At 36.0% G+C, this 21,569-nt stretch overlaps 1 protein-coding gene and 1 non-coding gene across 15 annotated transcripts in view; both read left to right on the top strand.

Moving 5' to 3' along the window:
• FAM135A (family with sequence similarity 135 member A) overlaps positions 1–21,569 on the top strand; it is a 146,511-nt gene that overhangs the window by 82,375 nt on the left and 42,567 nt on the right. For all 14 annotated transcript variants that reach the window (XM_055257111.2, XM_055257074.2, XM_063630508.1 and 11 more), the window contains one exon: positions 5,549–5,704. In XM_055257111.2, the coding sequence (XP_055113086.2) occupies positions 5,549–5,704 (156 nt within the window). The remainder of the gene's footprint in view (positions 1–5,548; positions 5,705–21,569) is intronic.
• On the top strand, positions 16,404–16,466 carry LOC129478042 (U7 small nuclear RNA). Its single transcript, XR_008656211.1, has one exon. It is a non-coding gene; the product is annotated as a U7 small nuclear RNA (small nuclear RNA).

Raw genomic sequence — 21,569 nt, 5'->3', positions numbered from 1 at the left:
ATATTGATTCTTCCTATCCATGAGCATGGAATGTTTTTCCATTTGTCTGTGTCCTCTCTTATTTCCTTGGGCAGTGGTTTGTATTTCTCCTTGAAGAGGTCCTTCACATCCCTTGCAAGTTGGATTCCTAGGTTTTTTATTCTCTTCTTAGCAATTGTGAATGGGAATTCACTCATGATTTGGCGCTCTGTCTATTATTGATGTATAGGAATGCTTGTGATATTTGCACATTGATTTTGTATCCTGAGACTTTGCTGAAGTTGCTTATCAGCTTAAGGAGATTTTGGGCTGAGATGATGGGGTTTTCTAAATAGACGATCATGTCTTTGACTTGATTTGACTTCCTCTCTTCCTATTTGAATACCTTTTCTTTCTTTCTCTTGCCTGATTGCCCTGGCCAGTACTTCCAATACTATGTTGAATAGGAGGGGTGAGAGAGGGCATCCTTGTCTTGTGCCAGTTTTCAAAGGGAATGCTTTCAGCTTTTGCCCATTTAGTATGATATTGGCTGTGGGTTTGTCATAAATAGCTCTTATTATTTTGAGATACATTCCATCAATACCTACTTTATTGAGAGTTCTTAACATGAAGGGATGTTAAATTTTAGCAAAGGCCTTTTCTGCGTCTATTGAGATAATCATGTGGTTTATGGATTACATTTATTGATTTGCATATGTTGAACCAGCCTTGCATCCCGGGGATGAAGCCAACTTGATCATGGTGGATAATCTTTTTGATGTGCTGCTGGATTAGGTTTGCCAGTATTTTATTGAGGATTTTCTCATTGATGTTCATTGGAGATATTGGCCTGAAATTTTCTTTTTTTGTTATGTCTCTGCCAGGTTTTGGTATCAGGGTGATGCTGGCCTCATAAAATGAGTTAGGCAGGAGTCCCTACTTTTCCATTGTTTGGAATAGTTTCAGAAGGAATGGTGCTAGCCCTTCTTTGTACCTCTGGTAGAATTCGGCTGTAAATCTGTCTGGTCCTGGGCTTTTTTTGGTTGGTAGGCTATAAATTACTGCCTCAATTTCAGACTTTGTTATTGGCCTATTCAGGGATTCAACATCTTCCTGGTTTACTCTTGGGAGGCTGTATGTGTCCAGGAATTTATCCATTTCTTCCAGATTTTCTAGTTTGTTTGTGTAGAGGTGTTTATAGTATTCTCTGATGGTAGTTTGTATTTCTGTGGGGTCAGTGGTGATATCCCCTTTATCATTTTTTATTGTGTCTATTTGATTCTTCTCTCTTTTGTTCTTTATTAGTCTCGCTAGTGGTGTACCTATTTTGTTAATCTTTTCAGAAAAACCAGCTCCTGGATTCATTGATTTTCTTTAAAGGTTTTTCATGTCTCTATCTCCTTCAGTTCTGGTCTGATTTTAGTTATTTCTTGTCTTCTGCTAGCTTTTGAATTTGTTTGCTCTTGCTTCTGTAATTCTTTTAATTGTGATGTTACAGTGTCGATTTTAGATCTTTTCAGTTTTCTGATGTGGGCATTTAGTGCTGTAAATTTCCCTGTTAACACTGCTTTAGCTGTGTCCCAGAGATTCTGGTACATTGTCTCTTTGTTCTCATTGGTTTCAGAGAACTTCTTTGTTTCTGCCTTAATTTCATTGTTTACCCAGTAGTCATTCAGGAGCAGGTTGTTCAGTTTCCACGTAGTTCTGCAGCTTTGAGTGAGTTTCTTAATCCTGAGTTCTAATTTGATTGCACTGTGGTCTGAGAGACTGTTTATTATGATTTCCATTCTTTTGCATTTGCTGAGGAGTGTTTACTTCCAATTATGTAATCGATTTTAGAATAAGTGCTGTGTGGCACTGAGAAGAATGTATATTGTGTTGATTTGGGGTGAAGAGTTCTGTAGATGTCTATTAGGTCCACTTGGTCCAGAGCTGAATTCAAGTCCTGAATATCCTTGTTAATTGCCTGTCTCATTGATCTTTCTAACATTGACAGTGGGGTGTTAAAGACTCCTACTATTATTGTGTGGGAGTCTAAGTCTCTTTGTAGGTCTCTAATAACTTGCTTTATAAATCTGGGTTCTCCTGTATTGGGTGCATATATATTTAGGATAGTTAGCTCTTCTTGTTGAATTGATCCCTTTACCATTATGTAATGCCCTTCTTTGTCTTTTTTTATGTTTGTTGGTTTACAGTCTGTTTTATCAGACTAGGATTGCATCTTCTGCTGTTTGTTTGTTTATTTGTTTGTTTGTTTTCCACTTGCTTGGTAAATATTCCTCCATCCCTTTATTTTGAGCCTATATGTGTCTTTGCACATAAGATGGGTCTCTTGAATACAGCACACCAATGGGTCTTGACTCTTTATCCAATTTGCCAGTCTCTGTTTTTAATTGGGGCATTTAGTCTATTTACATTTAAGGTTAATATTGTTATCTGTTAATTTGATCTTGTCATCATGGTACTAGCTGGTTATTTTGCCCATTAGCCGATGCTGTTTCTTCATAGTATCATTGGTCTTTATATTTTGGTGTGTTTTTACAGTGGCTGGTACCAGTTTTCCTTTACATATTTATTGCTTCCTTCAGGAGCTCTTGTAAGGCAGGCCTGCTGACAAAATCCCTCAGCATTTCCTTGTCTGTAAAGGATTTTATTTCTCCTTCACTTATGAAGCTTTTTGGTTGGATATGAAATTCTGGGTTGAAAATGCTTTTCTTTCGAGAATGTTGAATATTGGCCCCCACTCTCTTCTGGCTTATAGGGTTTCTGCAGAGAGCTCTGCTATTATTCTGCTGGGCTTCCCTTTGTAGGTAACCTGACCTTTCTCTCTGGCTGCCCTTACCATTTTTTCCTTCATTTCAACCTTGGAGAATCTGAAGATTATGTGTTCTTGGGGTTGCTCTTCCTGAGGAGTATTTTAGTGCTGTTCTCTGTATTTCCTGAGTTTGAATGTTGGCCTGTCATGCTAGGTTAGGAGAAGTTCTCCTGGATAAAATCCTGAAGTGTGTTTTCCATTTTGGTTCCATTCTCCCCGTCACTTTTGGGTATACCAATCAATCGTAGGTTTGGTCTTTTCACATAGTCCCACATTTTTTGGAGGCTTTGTTCATTCCTTTTTCAATTTTTTTTCTCTAATCTTATCTTCATGCCTTATTTCAGTAAGTTGATCTTCAGTCTCTGATATCCTTTCTTCAACTTCATCGATTCGGCTATTGATATTTGTGTATGCTTCATGAAGTTCTCGTGTTGTTTTTTCAACTCCATTGGGCCATTTATGTTCCTCTCTAAACTGGTTATTCTTGTTAGCAGTTCCTGTAACCTTTTATCAAGGTTCTTAGCTTCCTTGCATTGGGTTAGAACATGCTCCTTCAGCTCAGAGGAGTTTGTTATTACCCACCTTCTGAAGCCTACTTCTGTCAGTTCGTCAGTCTCATTCTCCATCCAGTTTTGCATCCTTGCTGGAGAGGAGTTGCAATCATTTGGAGAAGAGGCATTTTGGATTTTGGAATTTCAGCACTTTTGCACTGGTTTTTCCTCATCTTCATGGATTTATCTACCTTTAATCTTTGAGGCTGATGGCCTTTGGATGGCGCTTTTGTGTGGGGGTCCTTTATGTTGATGTTGATGTTTTTGTTTTCTGTTTGTTAGTTTTTCTTCTAACAGTAAGGCCCCTCTGCTGCAGGTCTGTTGCAGTTTATTGGAGGTCCACTCCAGGCCCTGTTTGCCTGGGTATCACCAGCGGAGGCTGCACAACAGCAAAGATTGCTGCCTGCTCCTTCCTGTTGAAGCGTCGTCCCAGAGGGACACCATCCTGACACCACCCAGAGCTCTCTTGTATGAGGTGTCTGTCGACCCCTGTTGGGAGTTCTCTCCCAGTCAGAAGGCACGGGTGTCAGGGACCCACTTGAGGAGACAGTCTGTCCCTTAGCAGAGCTGGTGCACTGTGCTCGGAGAATCCCTTTTGTCAGGATCAGCTGCTCTCTTTAGAGCCAGCAGGCAGGAATGATTAAATACGCTGAAGCTGCACCCACAGCTGCCCCTTCTCCCAGGGGCTCTGTCCCAGGGAGATGGGAGTTTATCTGTAAGCCCCTGACTGGGGCTGTTACCCTTCCTTCAGCAATGTCCTGCCCAGTGAGGAGGAATCTAGAGAAGCAGTCTGGCCACAGCTGCTTCAGTGCACTGTGGTGAGTTCTGCCCACTCTAAAACTTCCGGCCTCCTTAGCACTGTCAGTGGAAAACTGCCTACTAAAGCCTCAGTAATGGCAGACGCCCCTCCCCTACCAAGCTTGATCTTGCCCATTTGGCTTCAGACTGCTGTGCTGGCAGCAAGAATTTCAAGCCAGTGATTCCTAGCTTGCTGGGCTCCGTGGGAGAGGGACCCGCTGAGAGAGACCACCTGGCTCCCTGGCTTCAGCCTCCTTTGCAGGAGAGTGAGCGGTTCTGTCTCGCTGGGGTTCCAGGCACCACTGGGGTATGAAAAAAACTCCTGCAGCTAGCTCAGTGTCTTTCCAAACAGCTGCCCAGTTTTGTGCTTGTAACCCAGGGTCCTGGTGGTGTAGGCACATGAGGGAACCTCCTGATCTGCAGATTGCAAAAACTGTGGGAAAAGCATAGTGATCTGGCCGGGTAGCAGAGCCCTCATGGCTTTGCTTGGCTGGGGGAGGGAGGTCCCCTGGCTTCTCGTACTTCCCAGGTGAAGCAACGCCCCACCCTGCTTCTACTCACCCTCCGTGGGTTGGACTCACTGCCTAACCAGTGCCAATGCAATGAACTGGGTACCTCGGTTGGAAATGCAGAAATCGCCCACCTTCTGCGATGGTGTCACTGGGAGCTGCAGACCGGAGCTGTTCCTATTCGGCCATCTTTGGATCATGTCCTAATAACAGTATTTTATAATAGTTTGTTTACCTGCTTTTCTCCCCTCACTAGACCGTGAACTTCTCACATTAATTTTTGTATCTCTAGAGTCTAGGCCATTAGCATTTAAAAAGTGTTCAGTAAATAGCAAGTGAGTGAATTGTTAGAAATGAAAAAAAATAAGTGTTTGACAATTCTGTAAAAGGATTACTCACAAGTGAAGTAGAACCTAAGAATATAGGAGTGAGAGAAAAGGACTACTTCAGAAAGTGTCACAATTTTTTCTAAGGAGTCATAGATATTTTAAGTATTTTTCTTAGCTAATTGGGAGAAAAATCTTAAGAATTTATTATCTTTCAACACAATTATAACTCTCATCATTACTTGAACACTGTGTTTAAAATTCCCAGTATTTTGGTGTTAGAAGCTGATCATTCTCTGTAGCATCCTAATTTTTAATTTTAGTTTACAATTGACATCATTTCAGTTAACAAGACATCTTAGATATTGAAATATTGGTTAAGTTGTTGAAAATTCCTTTAGTAACTATCAGGTAAGTAAAAAACCATTGTCAATTGATCTTTGTCTCTACACATTTGCATGTACATACAAATGCACATTTCTTTTTTAAACCACAAATTTGCCTTTGTATTAATATTCTCAATAACATTATATTTAAGTATGTTACATTAAATCTTGGGAAATAGTGAAATTTTTTTTCTTTTCATCTCAGAAAATAGAGAATCCTGATGAACTGGCAGAACTTATAAATATGAATCTTGCACAACTTTGCTCACTTTTGATGGCCTTATGGGGACAGTTTCTGGAAGTTATAACGCTACACGAAGAACTAAGAATATTATTAGCACAAGAGCACCATACTTTGAGGGTAAGTTAAAGAGGAGTGATTTTAGAGCATTGTAATGAGTATTATTTACCTTTAGAAAATTTTTATGAAAACAAACCTGATTTTTACCTATATATTGATAAATCAGAAAAGAGGCATTTATCATAATGTTATTGTTTGACTTCCAAAATTAATAATAGAATGAATGGAACAATACAGTTAAGCATATGACCTATTTCAATCACAATCCCTGCTGCTAAGAAAAACCACCTAAAAGTAAGTAAAATAGGAAACTATATGATACAGAATAGCCCCTGGAACCTAAGAATAGGAATTAATAGCCAAGCCTCATTAGGGGCAGGAATCAGGAACTAGAGAGCTATCTCAAACTTATATCTCCCTCTTCTCCTTTTCCTTCCCTTCTTCTATCACTGACCTAATATAGGAATGTGTATTATAAACTTAGCAGGTTGGAGGGGGCAGTCCACACATTACACATATATGTTTACTGTAGACCTAGTGTGGACATTATGCAGGTATTTCTATGTAATTTTATTGTATAGCATCTCAAGAGGGTTTACTGTTAAATAACTATCTTTCCATCTTATTTCCTTATATACTCTGCATGCACCCTGATTTTACTTTACGTACTAGGAGTTCCTCCAAACATCATTAATTTTTTTCCTTTTTAAAAAAATTTTCTTAATTATAAAACATAACATAATCAAAGTCAGAAAATGCATAAAACAGGCACATTTTATCAAATAATTAAAGCATACAGCCTTTCAGTTATTATCCAGATCAAGAAGTAGAACACTCTCAACACTATAGATGTTCTCTCTGTGTCTTTTCCAATTACCATACCCTTCCTAATACTTAGAAGTAATCACTATACTGTCTTTTGTGATGATGAGTTCCTTCTGTTTTAGTTTTATCACCTATGTATGCACACTAAATAGTAGAGGTTGTTTCCACCTGTTACTGAATTCTATATAGATGAAATTGTACAGTAGTATTCTTCTCTATCTTGCTTTTTCACTCAAGACATTAGGATATTAATCCATCTTTTTTGACAGTACCTGTAGATTGTTCATTATCATTGCTGTAATATATCTCCATTTGAATATACCCACATTTGTTTATCCATTCTACTGTTGATAGATTCTTGGATTACTTCTAACTGGTGGCTATTACAAACCAAGCTGCTATGAACATTCTTATGTATATGTCCTGGCATACCAGTTTCTCTGAAATACTTACCTGTGAGGGAAATTGCTGAGTCATAGGTTATGCATAACTTCAATTTTACTAGCTAATGTGACAGTTTTCAGAGTTGTACCAATTTTTACTCCCACCAGCACAGTTTGTTACCCCACACACTCTCCAACTCTTGATACTGGCAAGCTTTTTAAACTTTGCCAAACTGATGGATGTGGAATGGTATATTATTGTGGCTTTAATTTGCATTTCTCTGATTACCCATGCAGTTGAGCACTGCTTTGTGTGATTATTGGTTATGTAGGTTTGCTCCGTATGAAGTGCCTGTTCTAATGTTTTGCCTATTTCTAATAAGATTACTTTTTCCTCTTTATTTCTGATACTTTTCTGTCTTTTGTTATGTGTTTTTACTAACAGATTCTCTCTCATTTCATGGTTTATTGTTTTCATTGACTTTATATTGTTTCTTTTTTTTTTTTAAGTTCTTTTTTTATTTTTTTTAATTTTTTATTATTATACTTTAGGTTTTAGGGTACATGTGCACAATGTGCAGGTTTGTTACATATGTATCCATGTGCCATGTTGTTTTGCTGCACCCATTAACTCGTCATTTAGCATTAGGTATATCTCCTAATGCTGTCCCTCCCCCCTCCCCCCACCCCACAGACTTTATATTGTTTCTTAATGAACTAGAGGTCTTAATTTTAGAATAGAAGGAAACTAAGAGAAAGGCCAGACATGGACATAGCCATTTTTGGACATAACATATGTGGATCGGTGTAAAAGATGGAGATTTTTCCATAAATGATGTTTGAGACAATTGAGTATCCATGTGGTAAATATTAAATAAAATTCAGTTCCAAGTGGATTGAAGATTTAAATGTGAAAGGCAAAACTCTAAAGCTTCTAAAGTATAATCAGAAACTTACAGAAGACTTTAAAAAGTTGGCCAGGAGCAGTGGCTCACACCTGTAATCCCAGCACTTTGGGAGGCCGAGGCAGGTGGATCACCTGAGGTCAGGAGTTCAAGACCAGCCTGGCCAACATAGTGAAACCCCATCTCTACTAAAAATACAAAAATTATACAGGCGTGGTGGTGAGTGCCTGTAATCCCAGCTACTTGGGAGGCTGAGGCAGGTGGTAGAGGTGGAGGTTGCAGTGAGCTGAGATCACACCACTGCACTCCAGCCTAGGCAACAAGAGTGAAACTCCATCTCAAAAAAAATAAAAAAAGGTAGTGCAGAGTACTTCTATATAATTTTCATCAGAATCACAAATTAGCATTTTGGCACGTTTGCTTTATCATTGCCTCTTTTTTGTAGGTGGATACACATATAAATATATGCATACATATATACTTACATACATTGTTTTTCCTGAATAATATGATAATTATAGACATAGTATTCTTTTATCATTAAATACTTCAGCATATATATCCTAAGAATAAGGACATTCTCTTAAGTTAACTAATACACTGATCTTCTTATATTGATACAATATTGATATTTAATGTATGGCCCATATTTAAGGTTTACCAATCATCTTACAAATGTTTTGCATAACAACTTTTTCCAAGATCAAATTCAGGAACACATTGAATTCAGTTTTCATGTTCCTTTACTCATTTAATCTGGACTAATTCCTTATCTTTGCATGACCTTGACTTTTTTGAAGAGTATTGGCCAGTAAGTTTGTGAACTATTCTTCAGTTTGGGTTTGTATTATATTTCCCAGTGATTTGATTAAGATGGCACAGTATTGGGGGGATACTACATTTTTTTTTCTATCAGTTTTGGTAAATTCTATTTTTCGAGGAGTTTTCCCATTCTGAGTTTTTTAATTTATGATCAAGTAGTTCATAGTATTCTTCAATTATCTTTTTAATATCTACAATATCTGATGTTTTCTAGTTTCATTCCTGATTTCATTCTAGTTTCTAGTTGTTTGTGCCTTCACTCTTTTTTTCTTGAATTGTCTCACCAGAAGTTTGTTATTTTATTTGTCTTTTCGAAAAAGCAATTTTTGTTGGTGTTGATTTTCTCCCTGTGTGTTTTGTTTTGTTTCATTATTTTTGCTATATTGTAGTAAACAGGATCCATGTATCAAATACTGTTGTTTTATAGGACTTTTTCTTAGAATTTCTTTAATAAAGGTCAATCACCTTCTCTAAAGGGCTAAATAAAAAGGATTCTACAATGAATAAAATAGCATAATCACTGTATTCAACTTACCAATGGTCTGGCATCATCTTAATGTAGCAATTTAGAATGAATAGCATAATGAATGGAATATATTTTTTTCCACAATTTTCAGGAACATCATCTCTCACTACCAAGATTTTGAACAACAATGAATTATGGTAATAGTATCAGAAAGGTAGCCAGTTTTCAGGGTAAATTAAAGTGACATTGATAAGCATTAAAGGATCTCACTGACATTCTGTTTTTGGAAATTTAGGATTCTGACAAGACTTGAAAGCCAGTCCACCTCTATAGAGAGATGAGGTGAATGCATACCAATAACTCAGGCAAAGTTTTCTTGAGAAGTATGTCAGAATACACAACCAGCGACCCAATTTTCTATGCTGTAGAACAAGAATCAACTTTTTCTGTTAAGGACCAAATGGTAAACATTTTGGGCTTTGGGAGCCACACATCTTTGTCTGAACTACTCAACTCTGTTGTAACATGAAAGCAGCCATGGACGGTATATGAGTAAGTGAATGTGGCTGTGTTTCAGTAAAGTTTTATTTACAAAAACAGGTGTTGGGCCAGATTTGGTTCTCAGTCTGTAGTTTGCCAACCCCTACATTATAAAGCTAAGAGGAGAGCTGATACCTCTTCCACAAAATAAAAGTCTGTTTGAAGGTTATTTTTAGTGACCAGTAGAAGTAAAGGCCAGTAGCAAGAAATAGTTTTACATGGGAAAGGTAATCTTCAGGGTATTTTTTTTTTCTCTCTTTTTTATTTTGTTTTTTCTTTTTTTTTTTAATATGTTTTTATTTAGTTCCCGCAAGCAGACAGGGTATTTTTTTTAAAAACTATGTTTTACTAGAGAAACATTATAGTTCCATTAAATTGTTCTGTTTGTGTCACCTGAATGGAAGTTCTGGGAAGAGAATGGTTGCAAGGATTAGAGGCAACTTTATAGCTTGATATTCAATGGGAAAGAAGCTATTCTGGGTGGAATAGGAACAAGAAGGTAAACTTAAAAGAGCAGCTGGTGAACACAACTTTGAGAAGAAGGGACAAAGAAAGGGAACTAAGACAAAAATCAGGTTTGTGGAAAACTAGAATACCAAAGATAAACTTTGGAATTTTACCTAGAGCTTCCCTTTTCTCACCCCATTCCAGATACCAAGATAGGGCCTATTTTAATTCCTAAATGGATCATGGAAGGATAATAAACACAAAATAAGAAAATGTCCTAATGTTACTCAAGCAGGAATAAGCTTTGCCCTTCCCTGCAGGGTATCACAAAAACTGTGGACATGGTAGCATACTGTGTTATCTGGCTCCCATTTACGCAATTCAAGAGGAACCTTGCTAATAAAATATCTTATTCTTCTGAGAATATAGTGCTAAGCCTACAGGAACTAAAGTAGTCTAAAGGTCATTCAGTGTTTGTACAGGGAGAGACTTAGCTACAATAAAGTATGTAGGCTGTCTGATAACGAATTCAGAAGCAGCACAATTGAGCGAAGTCGCAGAAATAAACCTCTGATACGAAGTCTCCTTATTGGTGTGAAAGCAAATTATGAAGCAAAGAGTTGGACTAAAAGGAGGAAATGTAAATCCATACTTGGAAAGAACAATTTAATAAATTAATTTTATACTGGTTCAACTATATTATTTAATATTAATATTATTTAATATTAAGTTCAGGTTTTCAAATTTTTGGCAAATTAAGGCATCCAAACTTGTTGAACTTCTGTAGTCATATGCCGTACACATTCATGCTACATCATAGAGACTATTGTGTGTGAATAGTTACAGATGACCCATACTAATTAAAAAGATAAAATATATTTATGATAAGTGAATGATGTCTTTGTCATTTCAAACTAAAATGGAATGATCAAGTGGGACAACTTATATAAAAAGCAAAAAAGAATCTGAAATCATCCTGAATTTTATGTGTCAAGAACTGTAAAGAATCTTGAGATTTTGTGCTCCTAATTACATGCTAACAAGTTAGCCTACCATAGATTGATTCATGTATAGCAGCAGAAAACATGAGACAAAGGACCTTATTAATGGTAGTATTATCATTTGTTCTCTTTCCTTGAGCCCAGATTTCCACAGCTCAACATAAAAAAGGCCAGGTTCACACTAGTGGATTGCAATACAAGAGAAAAACTCTGTGCTTAGGGATCTAAAATATTTTATAATGGACAGCAAGCTTTATCTACCAGTGCTGTAAGTGAACCTGTTCTTTGCTCCAAAGGGAGACATATCTCTGTTTCCCCAGGCTTTTCCCTAATACGAGCATCCTTGAAAAGATAGTCTGTAACAAAGACAGTCAGGATTTCTGCTCACAAGCCTTTCAGAAATGCAAGAGACACATGAAGAATTGTCTCTCAACACTGTGTCTTGTAGAGAACTTGCTTTCACTGCAGTTTATTTCCTCAATAATTTTACTGATCTTTATTGCTAGGTCTTCCAAAGATGCTTCTTGTTGTGTTATAATGCTTCCCATTATAACATCAAAGATGCCATATTTAATATTGATTGTAACTTGTGTCTGGAATTATAAGTCCAATATTAGGGAGATAATATATTCAGTTTGCAGATCAGAGAGCCAGATTTTGTGCTTTGTGCTAGCATTGCTGCCCTAACCAAGCTTTTGTTAGGGTTAGTGGAGTCAGACAAAGTAACAGTTGAGTTCACATTCTTTCAGAGACATGTTAACCATCAGCTTATGTAAATCTTTAGTTCTGTCATGCCAAATGTTTATAAATAAAGATCCTGAAACCAAATACATAGGGTTGCCAGATGAAATGCAGAATGTACCGTTAAATTTGGATTGCAGGTAAACAGCAAATGATATTTCAATATAAGTGTATCTGGTGCAACCCTATCAAATAGCATACTAAAGCATCAAAGGGTTTAACTGTGTTTTACATATTTCTGTATGTGAAGTATTAATATATCTTAGATACAGAAAAGAATTCCTTGCTCATGAAGAAAACAAATTTTAAGCTTATGCTTGTGTAGAAGCAGGGCCTTTTGGAAACATATGGCTTTACTTAAAATGCGTGCACTGTTATTTATGGTTCTAACCTAGAGCAAAAAAAATCCAAGTTGATATGGTGACTCTGCTATTCAGTTACTTAGTATTTTGTAATATTGCACATTTAAATTCATCACATTAACATGTCTTTCCTGGCTGGGCACAGTGGCTCACACTTGTAATCCCAGCACTTTGGAAGGTGGAGGTGGGAGGATCACTTGAGGCTGGGAGTTTACAACCAGCCTGGGCAACATAGTGAGATCTTGTCTCTATTAAAAAAAAAAAATTGTGTCATTCCTTGAACTATAAAATGGAACTCTGCTTCTAAGAGGTTAGCCTCTTTTATTCTTTGACTAACTTCTCTCCCACCTTGTAGTTGCCTGTTTATGTTTTTGAGTTCATAGCAACAGGTTTGTTACTAATGCTTTATTGAAATTACAGTGATTCTTCCAGGACCACTGCCTGTAAGCCCAAGAATTCATCTAAAAATTGAAATGAGACCTTCTTAGATGGATAGACTATATTGTGCTCTTGGTTTTGTTTGTTTTTCCCACAGAATGTTTATGGAAGAACCATAGTAATTTATTTGTATTTTTACTTAATAAACATGTGTATAGCAGTTATTATCTGTGTAAGGCACTAATTGCTTTATAAATGTTAACTCATTTAATCATCATTATAATCTCATGAAGTAAATATTTTGTCATTCCCATTTTATAAAAGAAATATTGAGGTTATAGAAAGGTGAAATAACTTAGCCAAAGTTGCATGACTTGTACATGGTAGTGACTGGATGGGAACCCAGGCAGTAGATGCAGACCTGATATTTCCACATTTCATCTCTTTCCCATGAATTTGCAAAGTATTAAAAATGAAGTAAATTAAGACTTCAAACAAAATAGTAGTACAAACTTATAACATTAGAATACCGTTTATTATGACGCTGGTTTGCTATACTGTTTATGTTTTACAAGCAAAAAGAAATACAATCTCAAACATAGTTTTCAGTGTCAACTTGGTGGTATAAAATATAGTTTTGGATTTTTTTTCCAGTTGAATTTAAAGAGAACATGCCATTTGCTGCATTCACTGGAATTAATCATAAAAAAATACTGTAGAACATTAAGTATGCTGCCGATGGTCTAATAGCTAGGAAATCAAAACATTTATTGACAGCACCACCAAAGTAGAAGATTCAAGGCATAGATGTTATGTAATATGATATATATAGGTAACTGTTTCCTAAGATTTAATTTTGTTGGGGGGCGGGTGGGGATAACAAATTTTGAGGGTAACAGATTTTACGTAACACAAATTAACCATTAACAATTTTAATGTATACAATTCAGTGGCATTTAATATAGTCACAGTGTTGTGTAACCATCACCTCTGTCTTATTCCAAGACATTTTCATCACTCCGAAAGGAAACCCTGTACACATTAAGGAATCACTCCCAAGTCCCCTTTCCCCATTCCCTGGCAACCGCTAGTCTCATTTACTGATCTTAGAGGTTTCATATAAATGTAATCATACAACATTTTGTATCTGGTTTCTTTCACTTAGAATAATGTACCAACTTTCGTCCATGTTTTACATGTATCCATATAATGATTCATTTTTGTAGCAAAATTTCATTGTATGGATATACTACATTATTTTATCTGTTTGTCATTGGTAGACATTTAAGTTCTTTCTACCTATTGACTACTTACTATGAATAGTTGCTGGTATGAAATTTGTATACAAATATTTGTTTGAATACCTGTTTTTAGTTATTTGGGGTATATACCTAGGAGTGGAATTGCTGAGTCATATGGTAATTCTATGTTTAACTTTTTGAGGAACATCCAAACTGTTTTCCACAGCAGCTGCACCACCTTACATTCCCACCAGCAATGTACAAGGATTCTAATTTCTTCATATACTCACAAACACTTGTTATATTCCTGCTTTTTGTTTTGGGGTTTTTATCATGGCCAACCTACTAAGGGTGAGATGGTATTTTCATTGTAGCTTTGATTTGCAGTACCCTAATGACTAGTGACCTTGGACACATTTTCATATGCTTATTGACCATTTGTGTATCTCCTTTGGAGAAATGTATATTCAGGTCCTTTCCCCATATTTTAATTGGGTCGTTTGTCTTTTTGTTGTTGAGTTTTACTTATATATTCTGGTAACTAGGCCCTTATCTGATACATAATTTGCAAATGTTTTCTTCTATTCTATGAGTTGCTTTTTAACTCTCTTGATAATGTTCTTTGGTGCACAGGACATCAGGGCAGCAGGAAAAATCTTAAATTTATTTTTCCCCTAGTAAAAGAAATCCTGTAAATTAAGATAGATATATTCCGCAGTTATCGTCATGATAAAAAATTTTAAAGATATAATGTAACCCTTGAGAGAAAGTATTGTGCTTATATCTGCTACTAATACAGTTTTCTTGGAATAATTATTACATGCAATAGAAAAAATCCACATGGTAAGGGGGAGAGAAAAGGATTTCTAATCTCAATTTAATTAGTGTATATCTATGTTACCATAGATTCTCATGCCTGATATCAGGATATATTTGATTTTTTAAAAAATTGAGAGTCCTCAGAGAGGCTAAAGCCCAGAAACTTTATATTCAGGAGATCTAGGTTGTATAAACACTTATACAGTCTTGTGTTAGTTAATGATTAGGATACTTTCTGGAAAATGCTTTGTTAGATGATTTCATCATTGTGTGAACATCATAGAATATACTATAGAACATCATAGAATACACTACCCAAAGCTAGATAGCATAGCCTGCTACACACCTAAACTAGATAATACAGCCTGTTACTCCTACACGACAAACCTGTACAGCATGTGACTGTACTGAATACTGTGTTGCAACACAGTGGTATTTGTGTATCTAAGCCTATCTAAACATAGAAAAAGTACAGTAAAAATATGGTATTGTAATTTTAGGGGAGACCATCCTATATGCGATCCATCATTGTCTTAAACGTCATTATGTGGAGCATGACTATATGAACTTATTGAATTATCATTATAACATATTTTGAAAACTACTCAATACTTCAAGAAAATTATTTCATTACTTCACAAAATGACTTTGTGCTGCTTTACGGTCAATTCCTACTGTCTTGATTAGAAATAGAATTTTCATTTGCTTCAGTCAACATAATTTCTTTTAGATTAGCCCATGTTGTATATATTTGTAGTTCATTTCTCTTTATTGTTGAGTAGTGTTTTATGGTATCGTATACCAGAATTCATTTATCTGTTCCCCTTAACACTTCTGAGTAAAGATGCTATGAACATTCTTCTACAGATCTTTTTTGTGAACATAGGATTTTATTTCTATTGCTTACATTCATAGGAGTAAAATTGCTTGGTCGTTGGGTAGATTTATCTTTAACTTAATAAAAAATCATTTTTTTTTCCAAAATGGCTATACAGTTTTAAACTCCTAACCTTAATGTATGAGAGTTTCAGTTGTTCCACATGCTTGTATTGTTTGGTGTCGTCAGTCTTTAACTACTATAGTAGGGGTAAAGTGGAATTTCATTATGGCTTTATTTTGCATTTTTCTGCTGACTCCTGATATTGAGGGTTTTTGTTATGACTTTAGTTTTGTAAAATGTTAAATTAAGTTGCCTTTTTATTACTGACTTATTAGGATTATTTATATATATTCTAGTTATGGATCCATTGTCAAATATATTTATTAAATTCTCCTAGCCTGAGGTTTATATTTTCATTTTCTCAGTGATATATTTTGATGAGAATATCTAAGTACAATTTATCTTTTTTCTTTTATATTTAGTGCTTTCATGTCCTAAGAAATCTTTGCCCAAGTCATGAAAAATATTATTCTGTATTTGCTTTAGAGAGCATTAGAATTATAGATCTTACATTTAGGACCATGGGTCATCTTGAATTAATTTTTTAATTTGGTGTGAGGTGTATGGGTCAAGATTCTTTCTTTTTTTTTTCTGTTCAGGTTTTTGACATCATTTATTGAAAACACTTTTCTTACTCTATTGAATTGCCTTAAAATCTTTGTTGAAAATCAATTGACTAATAAGCATGAGTCTATTTCTTGACCTTTTTTCCTGCTGCATTGGCCTGTTATACATCTCTATGTTAATAAATACCACACTAACTTTATTGTTATAATATTATACTAAGTCTTGCAGCCAGGTAATGCCATAAGTCCTCCAAGGTTTTCTTCTTTTTTGAGATTGTTTTGGCTATTCTAGATCTGTTGCAATTCTATATAAATTTTAAATCAAGTTTTAACAGCTCTTTTAGAATTTGTCTAGCAGGTTTTCTGGTTTTTATTGGAAAATCTTTCCTCCACAGAAAATTTTAAATCATGTCAATTTTTTTTTTTAATCCTCTTGGGATTTCGGTTTACATTAAGTAAAATCTATAGCTCAATTTAGGGACAATTACCTCCTTAACCATATTGATTCAGACAATTTGTGGGCATGATATAGCTTTCTATCTAGCTCCCCATTTATTTAGACCTTCAATTTCTCTAAAACCTGCTTTTGTAGTTTTTATGCCTTGAGTTTATTCATAAGCATTTTATATTATCTGATACTATTATAAATGGTTTTTAAATTTTATTTTCCTAATGGTTGCTACTAGGATGTAGAAGTATAATTGATTTTTGCATATTGAGCTTATACTTTATTGCTTTGCTAAATTTTTTAGGTAGAGTATTCTATAAATCTCAATCAGCTCAAGTTGGTCAACAGCGTTATTTAACCTTGGACTGACGGTTTTCCCCCTCTGTTTGAGTACTTTAAAAAGTACCATTATCTTCTGGCCTCTGTAGTCTGATTAAAAAGTCAGTTATTTATACTGTTTTTCCCCTCTGGCTGCCTTTAGGATTTTTCTCCTTGTCCTTGTTTTCCAGCAGTTTGACTATGATATGCCTTGTTGCAGTTTTTATTGTTTTTGTTGTTGTTTGGTTTTTTTGTCTTTATCTTGCTTAGGATTTGCTGACATTCTTGGGGCTCTAGGTTATTTTTATCAGTTTTAAAGAGATTCGCTATTATATCTTCAGATATATTTTCTGCCCCATTTCTTTCCCTCTCTTCTCCCTCTGGTACTCTAATTATATGTATGTTATATCATTTGATACTCTTGTTTTTCAGCAGTTTATCCTCTGTGTTCTTCAGACTGAATAATTTCTGTTATTCTATCTTCAGATTCATTAACTCTTTTTTGTAGTGACTAATCTGCTCTTAATCTCATCTAGTAAAATTTCACTTAAGATATTATATATTTTACTTCTTAAATTTCCATTTGGTTCTCTTCACGTATAATAGTTCCATTTTTATGCTGAGAAGCCCTGTCTGTTTACTGTTTATGACCAGCTTCTTTCAGTCATTGGGCAATTTATAATCATTGTTTAAAAGTGCTTGCTTAGAATTCTAGTTTCTGAGCCAGCATGTAAGAGAGCTTTGGAAGTTGTTACTCCCATCCTAACCAGAAAAAAGCTGAGCGAACTGAAAAACAACAACTCTTCTTAGATTTATCAGAGAATTAAGATCACAGGCAAACTCCTGTCCCCAAAATTGGTGAGTCAGATAGCCAATTACAGAGAATCCCATCTTAATGGAACAAAAACCTATGAACAGAAATCACCACTGTAGCCAGTCCTGCAATAGGAAAACTTCTAATTGATGAATTCCTGGAGACTCAGTATGGACAGATGAGTCAAAAACTCCTGGCAGGGGTGAAGGGGGTCTTAGGGGATCCCATACTTTTTCATGACTTTCACTTCCAAGAGCCTTCCCAATTTCTTTCAGTGAAAATTGCAGAAAAGCCCTTATACTTTCAGATGATGGGGAGGGAATGTAGTCATTTTGAAATACATCCAGAACATTCTGTCCTTAACAAAATGTGCCTCAGTAGAAACTATCTTACCAGAGCTTCACTGACCTGGGAGGAACAGAAAAATCCAACTCTAGCCTTCTGTATGGGGGAAATAAAATATCTGTTATCATATGTTATTAGAGGATTACAAATTAAAACAAGATAACCACTGTATACCTATAAGAATGGCTATAATCCAAAACACTGACAACAGCAAATGTTGGTGAGATGTGGAGCAACAGAAACTCCCATTCATTCCTGGTAGGAACACAAAATAGGATGGCCACTTTGGAAGACACTTTGGTAGTTTCTTACAAAACTGAACATATTCTCATCCTATAGTCCAGCTATCACACCCGTTGGTGTTTACCCAAATGAATTGAAAATTTATGTCCACACAAAAACCTCCACATATGGCAGCTTTATTCATAATCATCAAAACTTGGAAGCAACCAAGATGTCCTTCAGTAGGTAACTGGACAAACAAACTGTTGTCCGTTCATACAGTGGAATGTTATTTAGCAATAAAAAGAAATGATCAGTGAAGCCATGAAAAGACATAGAGGAACCTTGAAAGCATATTGCAGGCTGAAAGAAGCCAACCTGAAAAATCTACATATACTGTATGATTTCAACTATATGACATTCTGGAAAAAGTGAAACTATGGTGACAGTAAAAAGATCCAGGTTGTCAGGAGCTCTGGGGGACACAGGGAGGGACAGGTAGGTAGAGCATAGGGGATTTGGGGGGTAGTAAAAATATTCTATATGATATTGTAATGGTTTATACATGTCATTATATATTTTTCAAGCCCCAGGTACCACACCAAGAGTGAACCTTAATGTAAATAACGGACTTTAATATTGATATATTAATATTGGTTCATCAGTTGAAACAAATGTACCACAGTAACACAAGATGTAAATAACAGGGGAAGTTGGATGTGTAGGGGCGGGGAAGAAGGGCAATATGGAAACTCTTCGTACTTTCTGATCAGTTTTTCTGTAAACCTAAAACTGCTGTAAAAAAAAAAATTAAGTAACTTTTTTAAAAATTGCCTACTTATTCAAACATCTCAATTATCTTGGTGTCTCTCTCTATTGGCTGATTTTATCTCAATTGTACATTATATTTTCCTGATGCTTTGCCTGTCTAGTGCTTGTTCCTCAGTGCTTGAAAAAGTCGCTTCATGTATTTTAACCAGTTTTACAGTTGTTTGCAGAAGGAAGAGGGTAAGTTCTACTCTCGTGGTCTCAGTTGACATTAAAATAGAAGTTTTCAGCCCCGGCTGTACATTTGAATTACCTGGGGAACTTAGATCAGTGCTGAATGAGGTCCAGACCTAGGGAACTTTTTAAAAGTTCTGCAAGTGATTAACAGAGTTAGGGTATTCCCTGAATAACTGTGCTAGAAAGAGTGGGAACTGAAATTTGGCCTGTCCTCCTTGGAGTCTAGCTGCATCTGCCTGTAGAAGGAGCATGTTTTTGAAATTTATACTTTAAAGCTGCCATATGGATTAGCAGGATCCTAGATTCTGTTGTGGACCCATTACCTTCCAGTAAGGAAACCATAGTGTCAGTGAATTCTTATTAGCTTTTACTGAGATTTTAATATCATAAAATCTTATTTTCAACAGTATTGATGGAACTTATATTCTAGTAGAGGGAAAAAGTTAGGAATAGCTTGTATAGCCATTCTTTTCCACTTAAAGAACCTCTTTACAATGATGCATTATCTACTCAAAACATTATGAAGTTTGCATTTTTAAGAGATATTTATTGCTTAAACTACTTGATCTGATATTCTTTGAGTATAACTATGTGAATGTCTATTTTCTAAATAAAGTAAAAGTACTTCTTTCTGGGAACATATTGCTTATTTATATTATATAATTTGATACTTTTATATTTTGCAAGGTTTAGGCAGACTTCCAATTTGACTATAACTATAAGCATAAACAATATTTTATCACCTTTATGTGTATATATACAAACCATGTCCAGCACTTCCAGTAAATAAGTCTATCTAGGGGGGGGATGGTGGCTTACGCCAATAATGCTAACATTTTGGGAGGCTGAGGTGGGTGGATCACTTGAGCCCAGGAGTTCAAGACCAGCCTGGGCAAGATGGGGAAACCTCATCTCTACAAAAAATACAAGTATTAGCCAGGCATGGTGGCGTGCACGTCTTTCTTTTTTTTTGTTTTTTTTTGTTTTTTTTTAGGTGGAGTTTCGCTCTTGTCACCCAGGCTGGAGTGCAATGGCACGATTTTGGCTCACTGCAACCTCTGCCTCCCCAGTTCAAGCAATTCTCCTGCCTCAGCCTCCTAATTAGCTGAGATTATAGGCGCCCGCCACTATGTCCAGCTAATCTTTGTATTTTTAGTAGAGACGGGGTTTCACCATGTTTGTCAGGCTGGTCTCGAACTCCTCCCTTCAGGTGATCCACCCGCTTCGGCCTCCCAAAGTGGTGGGATTACAGGCATGAGCCCCATGCCCAGCCAGTAGTGTGATCTTTAATGGGTAATTTTTTTTCTTTAAATATTCTAACCATAACCTTTGATGTTACTCTTTGAATTGTTTTGAAGCACCACAGAAGTGCCCATATATGACAGTGAACTTAATACATGTTGTGTTTGTTCTGACTGTTTCACTAACTAGCATTCCCTTCATCTCTCTTCCTCTACTTGGGTCTCCATATTCCCTGAGAAACAGCAATATTTAAATTAGGCCAGTTAATATGCAATGATCTCTAAGTGTTCAAGTGAGAGGAAAAGTTGCAAGTTTCTCAATTTAAATCAGAAGCTCGAGATGATTAAGCTTAGGGAGGAAGGCATGTCGAAAGCCAAGACAGACTGCAAGGTAGGTCTCTTGCACCAAACAGCCAACTTGTGAATGTAAAGGAAAAGTTATTGAAGGAAACTGAAATGCTTCTCTAATGGAATGATAAGAAAGTGAAACAGCCTTAGTAGTGATGTAGGAAAAGGTTGAGTGGTCTGGATAGAAGATCAAACCAGCCACAACAATGCCATAAGTCAAAGCCTAATCAACAGCAGGGTCCTAACTCTTTTCAATTCTGTGAAGACTGAAAGGTGAGGAAGCTACAGAAGAAAAATTTGAAACTAGCAGAGATTGGGTGTTGAGGTTTAAGGCAGGAAGTCTCCATAACATAAAAGTGTGAGGTAAGGCAGCAAGTTCTGATGGAGAAGCTACAGCATATTATCCAGAAGATCTAGCAAAAATAATTGATGAAGGTGGCTGCACTAAACAACAGATTTTCAATGGAGATAAAACAGCCTTCTAGTAGAAGAAAATGCCATCTAGGACTTTCATAGCTAGAAAAGAGAAGTCAGTACATGACTTTAAAGGGCAGGCTGACTCTCTTGTTAGGAGCTAATGTAACTGGTGCCTTGAAGTTGAAGCCAATACTCATTTACCATTCCTAAATTCTAGAGCTTTTGAGAATTATGCTGAATCTACTCTGTACTGTATTAACAAAACAACAAATCCTAGATTACAGCACATCTGTTTACAGCGTGGTTTACTAAATATTTTAAGCCCACTGTT

The sequence above is a fragment of the Symphalangus syndactylus genome, chromosome 2, assembly GCF_028878055.3.
Source record: "Symphalangus syndactylus isolate Jambi chromosome 2, NHGRI_mSymSyn1-v2.1_pri, whole genome shotgun sequence".
In the NCBI taxonomy this organism is placed as follows: Eukaryota; Metazoa; Chordata; class Mammalia; order Primates; family Hylobatidae; genus Symphalangus; species Symphalangus syndactylus.
Note: the sequence above shows the minus strand (reverse complement) of the source record. Positions and strands in the feature narration are given on the sequence as shown.